Genomic DNA, 20,133 nt, shown 5'->3' on the forward strand with positions numbered 1-20,133 from the left:
GAAAAGTATGGACATGTACAGTAATTGAGTGACTGAAGACAAATGTATTGATTGGCCCCTCTTGAGGCTTGTATTACATATACAGGTTTCCCAGCTGGAGTTGTCAGACATTTTATCTCGTTTTTGTCAATGGCGTCGAGTGCCTGGTATAGAGAAGGACCGTATATGAAGTGAAGCTTGTTTAGAGTCTCTTCGTTCAACCTCCCGTCCTCGCTCTGGTCTTCTCCAAGCTGCGTAATGAGTTGCTCTCCCACCAAAATAACGCTTTTGCTCAATACGTCTTCACCTGAACAGGTGGCCATTTTTATGACTGGCACACACGTGACTGCACGTGGTCATTGGGTGTGTGTCTGTGTGACTATGGTAATTAAAATCCAAAAAAATTAATAATTATTTAATAAAATAAAAAGCAAAGATGAAGTCATTGCTGGAACGAATTGACAATAAAGTGAAGAGTCATCTGAATGGGATGAGTCACGAAACTGTACCAATTTACCGAAGAGCATTAGTCAGAGCAACTTGCTGTCTTTTAGATAAATACTGCAAACAAGAATCCCAAACATCACTGGCCTGAAAAAAAACAATGTTAGATTCATAAAATGTCATAAAAAGTACAAGTGCATAAAAATATATAAAAATACATAAATGTATTATTTAACACAATACCATAGGGCACCTTTTTCGAGGGCTGTAAATTTCGCGAATTTGCCTAAAAATCTATTTTGTGGATTTAATTTTTGCAAATTTATGCCACCTGCCATCTTCTAGTAATTTAATTTTTGCGGAAAAAATTTTTGTAAATCTTTAAAAAATTGCAAAATTTGCAAAATTTACAGCCCTAAAAAAGGTGCCCTACAGTACATGTTAATACATAAAAATACACCAAAGTACAAGCGCTACTTACCTGTACGTGTCGAGCAATGGCCAGCAATCTTTGAAGGACAAGGTCGTTATTAGTGAGAACTTCCTCAGAAATGACGTCTCCAATTATTCCTAATATCTTTGGAACGTTTTCGTTGTTTGCTCCAAGAATACTAGCATTGTTCCTACAAAAAAAGAGAGAATATGAAATACTCAAATGAACATTGAAAAATATACAATCATACATGAGCTACATATTACAATGCTGATTACCATATACATGTACATTTGTACGCTTGGAAGTGGGCTTTTTTGAGGGAATTATATTTCGCAAAATTATGTTCTAATTTGCGGATTTTAATTTTGGAAATTCTACCATGCGAGTACTGATTTTTGTGGATTTTATTTTGATGAATCAGGAAGGAATTCACAAGATTTGCCAAATTTGCAACCTTGAAAAAACCACTCATACAGTATTACATTTAAGATTAAGTACAATGTACATGTAAATGCTTTAACATCCTTCTCTCTCTCTCTCTCTCTCTCTCTCTCTCTCTCTCTCTCTCTCTCTCTCTCTCTCTCTCTCCCTCCCCCCTCTCTCTACCTCTCAATTAGATCACAGAGGTATGTATAAACGTGAGAGGCCTCCTCTTTGTCTTCCACCACAGGTAGCCATGAGAGCCAGAGAGGAAGCACAGTATCCAGAGCAATACCATCAATGTGACGGCATATCTTGGCAACAGCAGAAATAGCATTGTCTTTAGCATGAATGGTAGGCATGTCTACTTCAGTGGCTCCCTGCACTGACACAATGAGTGATGACAGAGCACCTGTACCAGTACAAAAACACGCCATTATAATTTTAACTTTTAAGTATAGTTAGTAAAGTATAGTTTCTTTTACCTTCAAACACATTTATGAAGTCCTTGCTACAGTTAACAGCCATTATACCAATGCCATAGGCTGCTGCCTAAAAATAAAAATACACAGTGCAATAATCATAGCAATGAAAGAATGTGTTCACAGACTTGTCGGGTAGGAGGATAATGGTTGCATATAGAGTCAAGCATTGGCTGAAGGAAATGACTCTGATACTTTATAGCACTCTACATAAAAAAACAATGTGATACTTTCCTAGAATCAGCTCTTTCTTACTTCACTGGCAAAGTCCAACAGATCATCAAAGACACATAATGACCATTGTCTATACGAGGAGGGCTTGTCTGATGACTACAAGATACAGTGGACTCAATATAAGTGTATTATTGCATGATGCATGGACTTACGAGCATATTGGTGAATGTTGGTAGGAGCTGATCAAAGAAAGGAAGCAAAGCAGAGCCATGTGTCATGAACAGTGAGTGCATTAGATCAGCTATCTTTCTCATTATATTGTCATCTTCCTCATCCTAAAAGAAGGGGGAGAGAGAGAGAGAGAGTAAAGATGGAGGGAAGAGCGAAAATTAATTTGCTAACTTCAGCTTCAAGCTCATCCTCAACTTCTTCGTCGTAATCCTCGTCGAGTCTCTTATCGTGTCTCTTCTTTAGTTTGAGGAAACAAGTCTCAATCTGATCGTTAATGATATCAACTATCTTTGTATACTGCTCAGTTGTGAAGCAGTTCAAGCCAAGCAACTCAATACACTACCAGGAAAAAAATAACAGAAGTCTCAAATCAAAGACACTGGTATTTAGGGCTCCAATGGTTGTCTTACTTTGCATAATGAGCTAATCATTATTCCTGTTATCTCAGAATCCGGCTCCAGAGGAATCGCTTCTAGAAGTTTCTCAGATATGTAACTCCACATTGCAGCCACCGCATCAGGACCTACGTGAACACAAACAAGTATACATGATTGTAGTTTAATAATATCTTTTTAAATTCTTTAAAAAATCTAATTTCAATCAGAATTAACTACACAACATAAACATTCAACATACATGTAAGTACATGCATACGTTTCAAAAAATTACAAAAATTGAGAACTCTCTCCTAGCCATTTTTGGCAAAATACCCTGTATGTAGCTATAGTACATGTACATGGTCTTTGGCCAGATTTTTGAGCAACTTTTTTACACTAACACCTATACACACGTGCATGTACATGTACCTTCATCATGGGATTGTTTGTACCATTGAAGAGACCAACCCAACAACAGGAGACAAGTTTATTTTGTGAACAAAGGTAACAAACACCTACTGCCTCACACACATATGGGTCAAAACAGCAGACATAAAGCCAATTGCTTCCACAATACAATATCAGTGGAGTTGGTACATTATTAGTGAGAATAACCTTTTGATTGGATGCATTCTAATAAGTGAGGGATAATCTCAGCAGCTGCTGCCCTCACCAGCTCATGAAAGTAAAACCTGAGATGAGGGACCATTATCTTTGACACCTGAAGAAGAAAGAGTAGTTGAAAGGAGAAAGATAAAAATTAACAAACTCACAGGCTCGGCATAATCAATGAATCCTTCCTTTAGGTCTTTAGCGTACACAACAAGCATTTGCATTGCAGTACACTTGTCATCCAGTCCAGCTGTCTTTATACCAAACTTTTGCTGTAGGGGGAACATACCAATCAACATGTAAAAAGTTATAGAGACTGACTAACTTGATCTGCTAATGTGATGAATTCCCAGCCATCATCTTCGCTGTAATTCTGTTCAGCATCTATGGCTAAGAGACAAAGGATTGAGAGAATGAATGTGTGTGTGTGTGTGTTTTATGTGACTTACAATCAACAATGGCGATTTCAGGTTTTATGCTAGCTGCTTGTATCAGTGGTTGCACAACGAATGGCAGATAAGCCACAAACTCAGGGCCAATAATCTTACATATCCTAGCCCAAGCACTGATCATATATGACGCCTAATACAAATCAATAGATTCAAACTAACTGAGACTATAAATGCATGTATGTAGCACTATTACACTGTGTAATACTAGTGTGAATACTATAAAGCCTGGCAGCTGCTATTGGCAATAATGGAGTACCTGAGGATCATCTGGTTCCCATGTATTTTGCTCTGATTGAACTTTAAAAAGACAATCCAATATCTCGTGAGCGTCTTGCATGAACTGAAGAAATAAACCACACCCATTAACAAACCAGGCCCAGACCACACCTACCATTTCCTTTCCGACTGCAAGACCAATAAAGCTAATGCATTCGATTGTTTTCCCTCTCAATAGACGATGCTCTTTGTTGACAGCGTTGGACATTAAGTGCTTGAGGTTTGGCATAAAGAGAGGATAGTATGGAGCAAATAGTTCCTCGGCTGCATCAGCTACAGTGGCTAGTGTTGTCACCATTTGTTCAATGATAATCTTACGACCTTTATCCACAAGCTATAGGAGATATTAATATCATACTGTATGTGTGTAGCCTGTAGTGTGTTGTAATTATAAATGGGTCATTAGCTTATGCATGTAAACTAGTAATGGGGTTTCCTACAAAGTATGCTAAGTGAGCTAAAGAGAATACAGCTTTTGGAGCAACTTTAGAAATTTAAAAAATCCAATTTTGATCAAAATCAGCTCAAACACAACATAAAAACATGTATATGCATCAGAAAAATGATAATTCTCTCCTAGCCATTTTTGGCAAAATTTGGCCAAAGACACTGTACTATAGTACAGGGACATTGACATACATGTAATTTGGCTCAGTTTTTGAGTGACTTTATAAAATTTGTAATAAATCCAATTTTGATCAGAATCAGCTCAAACTTGCTACACAACATAAGAACACATATACGCATCAGAAAAAAAATTGGAGAAATCTTTTTGGTCAAGTACCATTTACTATAGTACAGAGGTTTTTGAGCAACTTTAAAAATTCACTGAAGGCCCAAAATTCTGCGAAAAACCCCGAATTAAATATTTAGCACACACTACAAATGCACGTGTACATGTACATGGTACATGCATTACCTCAGAGAGTCCAAATTTAAAAGAAGCTTCAAGTTTAGGTATTATGGCACTGAGGTAGTTGGAGAGAACAGATTTGGGACATAATTCACAGAAATTAACAAGAGCAGCTCCGGCGTGAGTGAGTACCCTAGGGTTCTTAAAATCATCCAGTATCGGGAGTAAGGACGGGATTATTTTGTCATGAAACTTCTCTTGTATCGTTGGAGAAAAGTCTGAAGACATTTGTCCAAGGGCATTACAGGCAGCATAGCGAACTCGTGGATGCTACAGTGTATAAAGAATGAAATAATAATAATAATAATAATAATAATAATAATAATAATTTAATAATAATAATAATTAAATTTAATAATAATTGATGCAATATCCAATACTCACCGAGTCCTGGCAATACGGCAGGACACAAGTGATGACATCGTTCAATATCGGCGTCATTTGCTTCTCACAACCTTCAGCTATTGCAGAGACAGCCATCAAGGCGCCATATCTATGCTTCCAGTCAGCTTGAAGGAGGTGAGAAAGAGGAGAGAGACAGAAAGATGGGATATATATTAAGGTCACAGGAAAAACAAAAGAAGACATCAAAGAGAGAGAATGGAGGAGAAACAAAGAGTGATATATAAAGGTAGAATATCATAGGGTTACAGGATTACCTGATGTTAGCATTTTTGGGATAATCGAAATGATATGAGGCAGAACAGCTTTCCCACCCAAAGCATTTGCTAGCCTATCAAGAGCAGTCTCACCAGACACAGTCATACTGTGATATAAGGAGGAAGGAAGAAAGGAAGAAAGGAAGAGAGAGAAAAGATGGACAGGAACATGAATAGCACAATTTAACTTTTTTTCCTCAAAACACATTATTATCAATAGAAAACAATGAGTTGCCCTCAATTTGTAAACTCATATGTACATGAGAACAGCTGGAAATTATATACCTGGAGGAGTCGTCATCATTGGCCAACTCATCAGCTGTATTCCAATCATCATCATCTTCGATCTGTACCATGAAATTAAGGCAGAGCTCAACTACAAAGCATAGCAAATGATGATAATAAGGATAGGACACACACACACACACACACACACAGTATGACTAACTTACTGATGAGAGAATGAAATTTGTCAAGTTTTCTTAACATGGCAGCACCTATACATGAGAAGGCATGATTACACAAAATAAAATAAATAATAAAATGAGTCGAAAAATTGTACCATTCTCAGCAAAAGTAACAACAAATTCAAGTGACAGCTGTTTCCAATTATCTTCAACCTCTGCCTGCATTAACTAAAGAAAGAGCACAATACACTAATACAAATCTAATTATACTCATATTATTCCAAGAATGCAATCACTGTTGACAAGTACTACTGTCAATCAGAAGCCACTTTAATATGCCACAAATATCAAATATCAAGCTAGCCTATAGTACAAACCTTTGCCATTAACTCTAGCAGTTTAACCAGTTCTGGGCGTAGGAACTTTGGGCGGTGCTCAGCAAGATCAATGAATGATTTCAATACAGTATCATCAGACTGAGACTGAATATTCTGTTCTAAGACCTACAAGAATAAATTATACAATTCTTTCCATTGTGGAATTTGTATCAAGAGTTTGTATTACGTGTATCTAAGCAGCTGGGAATTTTAGAAATAGCATTCCATAAATTTTTGATGTTACATAATTCATAATTAAGGTGCAATCAATGTCTTTCTAAGTCCAAATGACAAAAAGGGATGGAGTCTGGCCACACGAGACTAAATGTCTCTCTCTCTCTCTCTCTCTCTCTCCCTTACAGATATCATGTGAGGAAGGAGATCGTTCATTCTTTGTCTCACTCCAGGGACTTCAAGTGAAATAATGAAGGAGCTGGTAGCAGTCACGGCTTCCTCTGCCAGTGCCTGGTGAGAGGATATCATTGCTTGGTAGAACATTTGAGACACAAGCTCCAACACTGAATTTAGCTGGACGCCAAATACAGCCGGAACTACCCTGTTAATTAAGGATAGCAAGATTGAGGGAAAAGTATAAGATGATAAGATACAATGGAACGAAACAAATTACATGCTTAATAATCGTGTTACTAATAATCGAACAAACCTTATGATGTGTAAAGCATTCTGATATAATTCAGGTTTTGTTGTATCACAGCATTCAAACAAGAACGTCAATAACTGCGGCCAGTGATTGACATCATTCTCATCTGTAAAGTGGGAGGAGTTATAAAAATGACCGACTCCGCCCAAACCACTCACCGATGGACGCCCGAGCCAGCTCAGCAATCGTGTCGCATATTTTATGTCTTAGGCTAGTGTTTGACTCCGACTGGATGATCTGTAGTAGCTGAGACCGACAGGATGCAGTGACGGTTGGATCAACCTGAGACAGCTCATCAGGAGATTGTAAGAGTGCTCTGCGAAGGAGTACAGCTGCTAGGTCTCGACTCTATGAAAAGAATAAGTCGTACAATACTGATTTAGAGAGACACTACGTACCGAGATGGCTACTCCTGCGTTGCCCATGGTCGATACAAGATAAGGGAGCTTGGCTGATAGGCTGAGCGTGTTTAGTTGCTCCTAGCGAGTCAGAGAGTTTTTGCAGAGGATAATGGATGCCATGCTTACCTCGGCGGTCTTTCTTGTCGTGTTGTCTTCGGAGAGAAGGTTAGAGAGAATGGCATTGAACTCCATGCTGCTCGCCTACTAAATTAATTTGCACTCCACGTGGTCACGCCCATTGATTATACGGAAAAACTACGATAAATCCGTAAATTTAAAATTTCCGTCTTTTGTCATTCATATCTCGTATTCTTTTCGTATCAGAGGGGCACTAAATAAAACTCAGAGCAGCCAAGATGTGCTTAACATTTCTGCACAATCTGCAGCAGCAGCAGCTCTCTAGCAGTCTCAGTCTGCAGAAGAAAATTAGCAAATCACGTCACAGCAGCAATCATAATGTTGTCTCAACTTTTCCTACTAATAACAGTGGTCATTTGTTTAAGTGCCACACTCAGCTTTGCAGATAATGTGGAGGTGCATTCAGATGTTGACACTGCTGCAGGTTAGTCTGATAGTGCATGATTATGCATTAAATGTTGTGCATAGAAAATGAGGAAGAGAGAATAAAGAGAACCGGAGTAACTAAAACACACCAGTATGACGAGTATCACAGTAGAGGTTGCAGTGATCCCGGCACACCAGAGTTTGGCTACAGTTTCTTCCACTCGAGACATGTTGGATCTGTAGTCATACACAAGTGCAAAAGTGGTTACAAATTGGTTGGATCACAAATGCGCGAATGCAAGCAAACAGGACATTGGTATCCTGGACTTCCAAAATGTGTTCGTGGTGAGTATATTATGCATTTGATATTATATAAAGTAGTTGCTGTGTATAATTAGATGCATAAATATTAAATTGCTATAAATTAAGTGCAATAAAGGTAATGTTTTGATTGTATATTTTTTATGTTGTGTATATTTTCAACAAAAGGATTGTTATATTCTTTGTTGAACTTGTAAAAGTACTGAAGCTCTTAACAAGTGCTAAGTCACAACAATAATTATTATTACTAAATAAATCCCCTGAAAATCAATTATGAGAATAATTACCTACTGATAGACATAACTTAATACTGCTAAGTAGCTAATTAATACCTGCAAATGAACATTATGAATGAGTTATTGTTTATCCACAAACATTGTTGAAATGAATTGCCCTTTGTTTAGAAACAACGGTTGTTTATTTGTATAATGTTTTGGGCAGCCAAATATTGTCACTAGCAGTTTTCAATTAATTCTAAAATTAGTAATTGTTCCTTTCTAGTAGGCTCATCAAGTGGCTCAAAATTATGCAAACACCCTGGGATGTTGGACAATGGTTTTGTTCTTGTGTCCTCCACACATGTTAATTCTGTCATCAAGTACAAGTGTAATGAAGGCTATCGACTGGTAGGCAACAATTACAGAGTATGCCGACCAAGTGGAGAATGGTCAGGAAATGAACCAAGATGCATTGGTACAGAGTCATTTTAATAATCATCATTTTAAGAATTATCTCCTTAGCTCAAGGCTGTCAAAACTTGCCTAAGCCACAGAATGGGAATGTAGAGGTTACAAGTACAAGGATAGGAGCAGTAGCCACATATTCCTGCAATGATGGGTTCGCACTAGTTGGTAATAAGAACAGAGTTTGCCGACCGCATGGACAGTGGTCAGGTGTTGCCCCCAGTTGTCAAGGTGAGGAGACACATCTTCCTCAATTTTCTTGAAGTGGTTTGTAAAGTTTTGTCTATCAGAGGTGGACAATAGATTCACTCAGTGACATTTTTGTTTTTCTCTTTCAATTTTTGCAGAGATTAGCTGTGGAACATTGGCTGATCCAAAAAATGGCAATGTTAAATTCTCATCTACCAGTGTTGGATCGACTGCAGAGTACAGCTGCAGTGCTGGTTTTCTTCTTGTTGGAGATAAAATAAGAACCTGTCAGAGCAACAGGGAATGGTCTGGAATGGCACCAGTTTGCAGACGTGAGATTAACCTTAAAATTGAAAAACAGAATTTTCACATCTTTTACAATAGCTTTAAGTTGTGGACGGCTTGAATCGCCTCAAAACGGCAAAGTCATCATTTCTGGTACAACTCCAGGCTCTGTGGCAACCTACAGTTGTAATCAAGGATTCACATTAATGGGACAATACAAGAGGACCTGTCAAGTCAATGGGGAATGGTCAGGAAGCACACCAAACTGCAGACGTAAGCCAACGTATAATAGTTACTTTACTATTTACCATGATCGCTATTTAATTCCATAGCAATATATTAGAATATTGGTGTTTGGTGTTTTATTTATTGTTATTTTATTTTAGCCATTTCATGTCAAAGCCTTAGTGCTCCAAATAATGGTCAAATCCAATTCTCATCATCTTCTGTCAGCACTCAGAGACCAGGAGACAAAGCCACTTACAGCTGCTTTCCTGGTTTCAGTCTTTTAGGAACAAGAATCAGAGTATGTCAACAAGATGGAACTTATTCTGGGCAGGCCCCATCATGCAACCGTAAGACAACTAACATTATGGTAACAGTGTCCTAATCTTTATTATCATATTATAGCTATTAGTTGTGGTAATCTTAGAGATCCTCCAAATGGTCAGGTTGAGTTAACTGGAGTGAGAGTGGATGACAAAGCTGTGTACAGCTGCAATAGAGGGTTCGTACTGCAGGGAGCTACCACCAGGACTTGCCAATTTAATGGTGCATGGAATGGACAGGAACCAATCTGCAGACGTGAGTTCGTGTATAATAATAGTACTGTATGTATGTGTACGTCTTCAATTAGAAATTCAATAATAATGGCAAGACTATATGCAAATATATGCAAATGTACATAGAATGCATGTAGTTTCAATTTTAAAGCATCTTCTTTATCATGTTTACTTCTTATACTTTACTCCTCTCATTAGCTGTTGATTGTGGCCATCTCTCTAGTCCTAGCGATGGGCAAGTCTCCGTTACAACCACTAAACTAGGAGGTATAGCTAAATACAGGTGCAATGATGGATTTAAATTGGTCGGTACTACTGTTAGAAGGTGTCTGGCTAATGGCCAGTGGTCAAAGGATGCTCCAACTTGTAAAAGTAAGAAAATGCAATAAGTAAAAACAGGATACTTTTGTTTAGTTAACAGTTGTGGTGAGCTTGAAGACCCACAAAATGGACGCGTGAGACTAACAGGGACTAGTGTAGGCTCTACTGCCAATTATTTCTGTAACAGAGGATTTGTATTGGAAGGCTTGGCCAGAAGGATTTGTAGGAGAGATGCCACTTGGTCAGGAACTGCACCAACTTGCAGACGTAAGGAGCAATACATTGCTACTATAATGAATAAAATGCTACAATTAATTGTTCTCCTACTAAAAAGGTATAACATGTGAAAGTCTTGATGATCCAGAGAATGGACAAGTGACTATTTTGGGTGGGAGTGGACCAGGCTCTGTCGCTGTATACAAGTGCAGCCCTGGCTTTGAATTGGTTGGAGATAGAAGGAGAGTTTGTGGAGAAGATGGTCGCTTTTCTAGCTCTGCACCAATCTGTCGCCGTAAGTTTTAAAAGGACTTGTTTTTACAATTGTGTCTTAAAATATATGAAATAATACTAATGTACGTATAATGAATAGATAATAATACTTCATTGTGGTATTCTTATTATTGCAGCAATAATATGCGAGGATTTGGATAATCCAGCCAATGGGAGAGTCCAAGTGAATGGTAGGAGACCAGGAGCAGAAGCAAGATACACATGTGATCCTGGTTTCAGGCTCAGTGGACAGAAACTGAGAGTCTGTCAGGATGATGGAAGCTTCTCTGGACAAGCTCCAACCTGTGAAGGTAAAAAATTATACCATTAGAGTTTGATTATTGTATTTGCATAAAGAGGACTTTATAATTTATTTTTGTTGCATTATTCTTGATAGCTGTCATTTGTGAACAAGTCCCACCCATCGAGAATGGCCAAGTTAGCGTATCAGGGACACGACCAGGAGCAGTTGCTACATACAACTGCAATTCAGGATTCAGTATTGTTGGCCAGAGGATTAGAATATGTGGAAATGATGGAACATTTAGTGGTCAAGCACCAATATGTCAAAGTAAATACATTGATATACATGTATAGGTACAACTACTATATCCAATTATTTTTATTTGATTATTAATATTCATTTATTATATATAGTTTTATTTATTATTTATTTATTTATTTATTTACAGTATTTATTTTTTATTTCCAGGGATTGACTGTGGCCCATTGGATAACATTAACAATGGTCATGTTTCCTTCATTAGCACCAGTGTTGGCGCAGTGGCTAGTTATACATGTGACAATGGATTCAGGCTTGAAGGAGAGGCACAAAGGACCTGTCAACAAAGTGGGCAGTGGTCCGGAGTTGAGCCAACATGCACAAGTAAACTAGACACAATACTATTATCCTCTTCATCCGTCTCTATCCTTTCTTCTTCTCTTTCTGTGACAGTTGTTGATTGTGGAGTACTCACACCTCCTCAGAACGGTGACGTCATATTCTCATCGACAGCCTTTCGCTCAACAGCAAGTTATCGTTGCAGACCTGGATTTAGGGTTGTGGGGACTGAGACAAGAATATGTCAAGTAAATGGAGAATGGTCAAGCACTGCTCCTGTTTGTAAACGTAAGTACAGTAGCATAAGAGCTGGGGGATAAATATACATTAATGTTATTCCTCATCAATTTCAGCTCTTAATTGTGTGACATTGAATAATCCTGAGAATGGTTTTGTGTCTGTTAGTGGCAGTACTGTTGGTGCCATAGCAACATACAGCTGCAATCCTGGTTTTGAATTGGCCGGCAGGAGAGTAAGAATCTGTAGGAATGATGGACAGTACAGTGGAGTAGAGCCTATTTGTAGAGGTATGCTAATTAATGGGAGCCTTTGTTCATCAGGATTGACACACACTTATTCCTTCCATCTCTCTCTCTTTTAGCCATTAGTTGTGGTGAATTACAGAATCCTCTTAATGGAGTGGTCAACTTTGAATCTACTACAGTTAGCTCAACAGCAACATACAGTTGTAATAAAGGATTTGTTCTATCTGGTCTATCTACACGTGTCTGTCAGCCATCAGGAGAATGGTCAGGAGAAGCACCCACTTGCATCAGTGAGTATAACTGATTATTAACTTATTACACATTGATACTTGGTTTCTTTTGTTCAGTCGTTAACTGTGGTGAGTTGAGGCCTATTCCTAATGGAGATGTTACATTTGCCTCAACTGGTTTTGGTTCCATTGCAAGATACTCTTGTGACTTTGGATTCACTCTAGTAGGCTCAAATACAAGAACTTGTCAATTGAATGGAGAATGGTCTGAGAAGGAACCATTCTGCAGACGTATGTTGCACAATGTAGAGTATGAGAAATAATTGTATTTCAATATCTGCAGCTATTGAGTGTGGTCCATTGGACTCTCCTGATAATGGTATTGTTAGAGTGGAAGGTACCACAGTTGGGTCTGTTGCTAAATATACTTGTAACCCTGGCTTTAAACTGAGTGGCTCTGATATGAGAACCTGCCAGGCTACAGGCGAATGGTCAGGGAGTACTCCAGTCTGTCAATGTAAGTCTCAAAATAGTAAATTAATTTAATCATTTTTTGGTAGCTATTGATTGTGGAAGCTTGCCAGATCCAGAATATGGAACAGTTAAGCTCAGTGGAACAACAACAGGCTCATTAGCAACATACAAATGCAACAAAGGATTCAGACTAACTGGTAGTACCACCAGAGTATGTCTCAATACTGGAGAATGGTCACTACAAGCTCCAACTTGTGAACGTAAGCTAATTGCTACACAATCTAAGAACATACCTATGTATCAAAAAATTATTAAAATGAAGAATTCTCTCCCATGCAGCCATTTTTGGTGAAATTTAGCAAATGCCTCACTTATAAAATAAAAAATTATTTGTCAGAATCAGCAACTTTAAAATTTATAAATACATCTTGATCAGTTCAAACTTTTAAGGCAACTTAACATCTTATTACTGATCTGATGCTAACTATTTTTGTTTATATTGATAAGCATATTTGCTCACTAAATAATTATGTTTAAAACAAAAGAGAGAGAGAGATGATGAAAGAATAAGAATAAAGTAAACGAAATGGTATACTATATATACTTCATTGTAGCTGAAGACTGTGGACCATTGGATGATCCAAAGAATGGTAAAGTGGATGCATCAGGTACAGCATTCTGGGACACTGCTACGTACACATGTAATCCTGGATTTGACATCATTGGTGAATCCATAAGGACCTGCCAAGAGAACGGACAGTGGTCAGGTGTCGCTCCTTTCTGTCAATGTAAGCATTAATAATAACACTATTATCATTTATTTGAAATATTTTTTTCTTTCAGCTGCTACTTGTGAGTTGCTGAGTTCTCCTAAAAATGGACGGGTTAGCTTCACCGGAGTGACAATTAATTCCGAAGCAACATACACCTGCTTTCCTGGATTCATACTTATTGGATATGAGATCAGAACTTGCCAGAACAATGGACAATGGTCAGGTCAAGAGCCACATTGCAGAGGTAATTCTATATTATTAGAATGAGAATGGGACAAGAAATCAATTAATGTACATGTACTATGTAAGAAAAAAGAAGTAATAAATTATTATTTATTATTTTTATAGCCGTCAGTTGTGGCCCATTGGATGATATAGAGAATGGTCAAGTGATTGTTAGTGGCTCAGATGTGTTCTCCATAGCAACATACACCTGTAGTGAAGGGTTTGGATTAGTTGGCGTTAGCTCAAGGATCTGTGAAACTAATGGAGTTTGGTCCGACTCTCCTCCAGTTTGTGAACGTAAGATAAAAATATGCTTTAAAAAGAACTAATGCAATCATTTATAATTATTAATTCTCAATTTCATTGTAGCTGCTGATTGTGGACAGTTAGAGTCACCAGCCAATGGTATGGTAGAGACTACTGGTACAAAGTTCTATGACACTGCAGTATACAGTTGCATGCCTGGCTATAGGCTACAAGGTGATGACTCACGTACTTGCTCAGAGAATGGCAAATGGACTGGTACAGCACCTATCTGCATTGGTAAGTATTCCTTTGTAATGCAACTTCCATCTCTTTTACATTTACTGTTTTTCTCTGCTTCTTTTCCTATTATAGTTATTGATTGTGGTAAGCTTCAGTCTCCTGCAAACGGGCGAGTTGAATTCTCGTCAACATCATTCAGATCTGTAGCAAATTATTTCTGTGATGAACCATTTGAGTTGGTAGGAGATCACACCAGACTCTGTCAGGCTGATGGGCAGTGGTCAGGCGAGGCACCAACTTGCCAGAGTAAGATAGACAAGATTTTTAATTAATGTTGTGCAAAAGAGGTTACTTTAACTCTTTCTGTGTTTAGGTGTTACATGTTCAAAGTTGACAGCTCCTGCTAATGGAGAATTGGAATTGACACAGGGAAATCTTGCTGGCTCTATAGCTTACTATAGCTGTAATCAAGGGTTCAAATTGGTAGGAGATAAAGAGAGGAAGTGTCGAGAAACTGGAGAATGGAGTGGCACTGAACCAACTTGCCAAGGTATACTTGTATTAAATTTCCTATTATTAATCAAATGGTCTGTAAAATTTATTTGCTGATTGTGAAGTAAAATGTCTTTCTTTGTTTCATGCAATGCATAGGTCTCCATTGTGAAGTACTTGATGACATAGAAAATGGTGCTGTCTCCCTGACTGGTACAACTGTATCATCAATAGCAACATACATCTGCAATAAAGGCTTTGATCTGATTGGCAAAAACACAAGAGAATGCTTGAGTAATGGTGTGTGGTCTGGAGTTGAACCACTATGCCAAGGTAAGAAAAAAGAGAGAAAAATGAAGTCATTATATATTTCTTTTTATTTATCATTATAGCTGTTGGATGTGGTCCTCTTGATCCTCCACAGAATGGGATTGTTGTCTTTTCTGGTATTAGTGTTGGTGATACAGCTACTTACAACTGTAAGCATGGATTCCAGTTGATAGGTGCTGGCACTAGATTGTGTCAAGCAAATGGACAATGGAGCGGTGAAGCACCAACATGCAGCTGTAGGTTTCACAAAAAGATGTATTTCAAATATATAATAATTATCCTTATATAAATTAAATTTCTTTTTATATCAATTGTTTTGTTATCATTGCAGCAATTGATTGTGGCCCTCTGACTGATCCCAGTAATGGTAAAGTTACATTTGATGGTGCAAGTGTTGGATCATCAGCCTCATATACTTGCAATGAGGGATACATCTTAAGTGGGAATCAACGTAGGCAGTGTCTCCGCACTGGAGAATGGACCGGAAGTGATCCAATATGTAGAAGTATGTAACCAATAATGATGATGATAATAATAATAATAATAATAATAATAGTAATAATATAAACCAATAATAATAATAGTATAATTATTATTGTATACTGTTTTCTCAGTTATTAACTGTGGCCCACTTTCTGATCCAACTAATGGTAAAGTGAGAGTCCCCAGTAGTAGGTTTGGCTCAAACGCTCGCTACAGCTGCTTCACTGGGTTCACTCTCGTTGGTTTGAGACTGAGACCTTGTCAGCTTGATGGAAGATGGGCAGGAAATGCACCAATTTGTGAAGGTTAGTGTGAAGAACTGTGTATACATTAATATCAAAATTATTCAAATTAGTCGTACGTTGTACTGTTCTACCAAAGCCTGCAAACGGTTTAGTGACAATCACTGGTACAACTGTTGGCTCAAAGGCTAGCTATAGTTGTGATAGAGGATTTGAGCTAAGTGGAAAAGACAGTAGATCTTGTAATAGTGATGGTACATGGTCTGGTACTGAACCAGTCTGTAGAGGTAAGACTTTGTAGAATAAATCATACTGAAGATAACCATTGGTTTATGTTTATTGTATTAGTGCAATTTTTTGTTGTTGTAATGATGTTCATTAATTTTTAATCAGCTATTTCTTGTGGCACATTGATTGCTCCTGTTAACGGTCAAGTAACATACACTACCTCTACTGTCGGCTCTGTTGCTACCTACAGCTGCATGAATGATTATTTACTAGTTGGAACAGGCAGAAGAACTTGCCAAGACAATGGAGAATGGAGTGGATCAGCACCAGTCTGTAACAGTAAGCAGAGACTTAATAAAAATTCTCCTTTTCATTTCATCATTCATCAGGTAAAGAAGTTGATTGTGGTACTCTTCCTGATCCAAACAATGGACAAGTCCTGCTCTATGGTACAAAGATAGGAGACTCGGCTACATACACTTGCTTTGTTGGGTTTAGTCTCTCCGGAGCTGATATTCGCTATTGTCAAGAAAACGGACAATGGAGTGGTGTTGCTCCACGCTGCAATCGTAAGTTTTAGCACATTGTAGCTAAAATGCTGTACTAAACTGCATAATCTAACTATGAATGTTTGTTTTGTTTTATAGCTAATGACTGCCCAAGGTTAACTGCCCCTGAAAATGGGGAATTAAGATACATAGGCAGTGGATTTGGAGAGCTTGTCCGCTACAGTTGCTTCCCTGGCTATACACTAGTAGGTGCTGTTAGTAGGACTTGTAAGAGTGATGGGCAATGGTCTGGAGCAGCCCCAATATGCAGACCAAGTGAGAATTAAAAAGCATTTAAAATGTACTCCTTAATGCTCTGTACTTCAATTAGAATCAACAATAGCTCCTCCAACCCCATCACCTGGCTGTGGTGATCCTGGTGTCCCTGCCAATGGTAGGAAAATTGGTGATAGTTACTCTGTGGGATCAATTGTCTACTATGAGTGTAATACTGGTTTCAGGCTAGTGGGACCTAGGAGTAGACTGTGTAGATTTGATGGGAAATGGACCGACACTTTGCCTTCGTGTGTAGGAAATGGACGTGAGTTTATTTAATGTTTTAAATTGAACAATTCTTATAATAACATTCTCCAATTAGAATGTGTTGGAGACAAGAAAGCCGAAGATAGCTGTGGACAGCTTTGCTCCTGTGTAAATGGCTACCTCACTGACTGTTGCAGGCTCCGTCACGACTTTGCATCATACAGCAAGGAAGAGAAAGAGCGATACATAAATGCAGTGACCACAGTCTCTACTAATCCAGCCTATAAATCAAAATACGTTACATTATTAGAAAAATACAAGTCCTCATTCGATACTCCTGCTCAAGAGAGTGATCCTCAGTCCAGTCAGTTCTTTGTTTGGAACAGGTTCTTCCTTCTTGAGTATGAGGACCTCTTACGTGAAGTTGATTGCAGAATAACAATGCCGTACTATGATTGGACCATCCTCAATACTAGTCCATACATTCACCCAGTCTATGATGATACAGTTGGCTTTGGTAAATCTTCCCGCTCTTCTGATAACTGTGTCAGTTCTGGTCCGTTTAATTTCAATGAATATTCACTGATAGACTCAGCAGGTGGCGGCTGCCTTAAAAGAGAATACTCAAATATGAAGTTCCCCAGTCGCGCTTTGATTGAGCGCGACGTATTGACAAGGCCAGCTTCAGAGTTTTCCGCCTTTCAACGCTCCCTTCAGCTCTTTATACATACCAATGTACGTTGCTTTATTGGAGGCACTATGTGTACTACAGATGCAGCCAATGATCCTCTCTTCCCCCTTCACTTGACAATGCTTGATTACTTGTTCAGTCGCTGGCAGAGTTTCGATGATTTGAGGCTCAAGGTTCGCTACTCAACTGATAACAGTCCCCTTGCTCTAGCCAGTGATTTCACTGTAGCACAATTCCATGACAACAGTAACCTACCCAATGATCTTGCAGTCTGCTACGCTGAGCCCCGAGTAAAGAACCACATACCACCAGGCTTGTACTTCCTTACACAGTCCTTCTCCGATGATGCTGATAAAAAAGAAGACATTGATATTGCTTGTATCGCTCATGAAGAATTTGTCAATAGCGGACAAAGTATGACAGCTGATGATGAAGCTTTTGTTAATCGTCAGTGCTCATATGGTAGCAAAAATAACGCAAATTAACGAACAACATTTGAATAACTGCTCATTTGTAATGTAATTTTATTTTATAGGCAATTTTTCTGTTAATATGAACAATAAATTACTCTTTACATACTTTTGTTATAATAATAAGTTATTTTTATGATGCCAGCAAAGTGTCATGATACAGTATTGCTTTTGATTAACAATTTGCTTTTATCATGGTACTTTTTGATTGTGAATTGCAATAAAGATATAACATGCACAGGGTGTGATTGGAAATAGTAAATCTGCTTTAGTTAGCTCTCCAGCATTGTATGCTACCTGGTAGATAAAATTTGACAGTGCTATTCACTAAGAACAAATAAAAAACATGCAAACAAGAATATACTAACTATTAAACATAAGTTCATTAGTAATCATGATTGTAGCGATATCCATCAGTTATTTCTTTGATCTTGATAGCCTGGGCCATAAGCACCATCAGGTCCATAAGGACCTGAATATGGAACCTCGAATGGACCATGGTCTGGGCCATAGGGACCATTGTGGGGATCATATGGGCCACTGTATACCTCTTTGTTAATCTGGTCCTGACTTGGTATAAATCTACTCAAATATGAGTCATGCTTACCATCAGAAGGACTTGGTATTCTGATGTTACTGCTACTGGAAAAAGAAACCAAAACGATTGAAGCTGTGATGGCCAGTATCAATAAAGCAACTTGTAGCATACGAGCCATTTTGATAACCTGTATTATTAGTTCACTTATGATTGACTGATGAAGAAAGCATTCTTATATAGGGAGACATGGCATAGGTGTAAGAGACCATAATTTGGTCTTGATTTCAGAACTTACCTTGTTAGGAGACAAAGTTTGTACGGAAGTTTCAATTAGAGCTTTGAAGAAAACTTAATAAAGGTGATCTATTTGTCTATCTTCATCTCATCAGTCAAAATTATAGTCTAATTGTAAGACAACTCAATCTAGGTACAACAATGTACTTGCCACTACTGCTACTTCCCATAGAATATAACGCATGACTGATGAGTATCAAAGTTACAGTTGCTGTGATATGATTGCTAAGTTACAGTTGGTATGATATGGTTGCAAAGTTTAAAAATGCTCACAACTCAAAAATTATTTGTCAGAATCAGGTAAAACTTTCTACATAGCATAAGGACATCAATATGTATCAGAAAATGTAATAAAATTTGGGGTGATTTTGGAGCCATTTTTTTGAAAAAACCATGGACTATAGCCCAGTGAAAAGGGAACAAAGCCCTCAAAAAATTTATTATAAAAAAGGGTAGAAATGAACATGTAGGTTAAGGAAAAGAAAAGAAAAAAGAAAGCAAGGTTAAAGATAGGTTAAGGTAAAGATGGATACAAAGAATGAGAAAGAAAATTAATAATAATAATAATAATAATAATAATAATAATAATAATAATAATAATAATAATAATAATAATAATAATAATAATAATAACAATAATAATACTAATAATAATAATAATAGCCCATGGTTTTTTCTGAAAATTGGTTCATTAAAAAATGCTCATAACTTGAAAATCATTTGTCAGAATCAGCTAAAACTTTCTATATAGCATAAGGAAATCAATATGTATCAGAAAATGTAATAAAAATTTGGAGTGATTTTGGAGCCATTTTTTTGAAAAAACCATGGTATAGCCCATGGTTTTTTCCCAAAAATTGGCTCATTTAAAAAATGCTCATAACTTGAAAATTATTTGTCAGAATCAGCTCAAACTTTCTACATAGCATAAGGACATCAATATGT

The 20,133-nt window shown here is 37.7% G+C and overlaps 2 protein-coding genes across 3 annotated transcripts; one reads left to right on the top strand and one right to left on the bottom strand.

The window, feature by feature from the left end:
• Positions 1-367: 367 nt before the first annotated feature.
• On the bottom strand, positions 368-7,520 carry LOC100640041 (importin-5). Its single transcript, XM_011406712.2, has 27 exons — positions 7,428-7,520; positions 7,299-7,379; positions 7,059-7,248; positions 6,904-7,006; positions 6,600-6,795; positions 6,240-6,365; positions 6,018-6,090; positions 5,908-5,952; positions 5,741-5,831; positions 5,456-5,562; positions 5,181-5,305; positions 4,803-5,066; positions 3,999-4,217; positions 3,864-3,947; positions 3,605-3,737; positions 3,481-3,545; positions 3,317-3,427; positions 3,159-3,264; positions 2,577-2,689; positions 2,338-2,505; positions 2,148-2,270; positions 2,017-2,091; positions 1,890-1,967; positions 1,765-1,831; positions 1,466-1,691; positions 905-1,046; positions 368-570 (listed from the first exon to the last, which is right to left on the bottom strand). The coding sequence occupies exons 1-27, from the start codon at positions 7,491-7,493 to the stop codon at positions 493-495; spliced, it is 3,255 nt and encodes a 1,084-aa protein (XP_011405014.2). The 5' UTR covers positions 7,494-7,520; the 3' UTR covers positions 368-492.
• A 196-nt stretch (positions 7,521-7,716) lies between these two features.
• Positions 7,717-18,577, top strand: LOC100640167 (sushi, von Willebrand factor type A, EGF and pentraxin domain-containing protein 1-like). 2 transcript variants are annotated; one of them, XM_019998507.1, is made up of 36 exons: positions 7,717-7,863; positions 7,908-8,150; positions 8,628-8,819; positions 8,867-9,040; positions 9,157-9,330; positions 9,383-9,556; positions 9,670-9,858; positions 9,914-10,087; positions 10,264-10,437; positions 10,480-10,653; positions 10,721-10,897; positions 11,013-11,186; positions 11,273-11,446; positions 11,588-11,761; positions 11,831-12,004; positions 12,070-12,243; positions 12,318-12,491; positions 12,549-12,722; positions 12,775-12,948; positions 12,992-13,165; positions 13,520-13,693; positions 13,749-13,922; positions 14,027-14,200; positions 14,273-14,446; positions 14,522-14,695; positions 14,763-14,939; positions 15,041-15,214; positions 15,274-15,447; positions 15,543-15,716; positions 15,826-15,999; positions 16,050-16,223; positions 16,330-16,503; positions 16,554-16,733; positions 16,812-16,988; positions 17,044-17,253; positions 17,311-18,577. In XM_019998507.1, exons 1-36 carry the CDS (start codon positions 7,758-7,760, stop codon positions 18,369-18,371), a joined length of 7,236 nt encoding a protein of 2,411 aa, XP_019854066.1. In that variant the 5' UTR covers positions 7,717-7,757; the 3' UTR covers positions 18,372-18,577. The 2 variants fall into 2 exon arrangements, with proteins under 2 accessions (XP_019854066.1, XP_003387839.1); XM_003387791.2 differs by having other exon boundaries at positions 8,631-8,819.
• The last annotated feature ends 1,556 nt before the right edge of the window (positions 18,578-20,133 follow it).

This window comes from Amphimedon queenslandica, unplaced genomic scaffold (genome assembly GCF_000090795.2).
Source record: "Amphimedon queenslandica unplaced genomic scaffold, v1.1 AMPQUscaffold_13316, whole genome shotgun sequence".
Lineage (NCBI taxonomy): Eukaryota > Metazoa > Porifera > Demospongiae > Haplosclerida > Niphatidae > Amphimedon > Amphimedon queenslandica.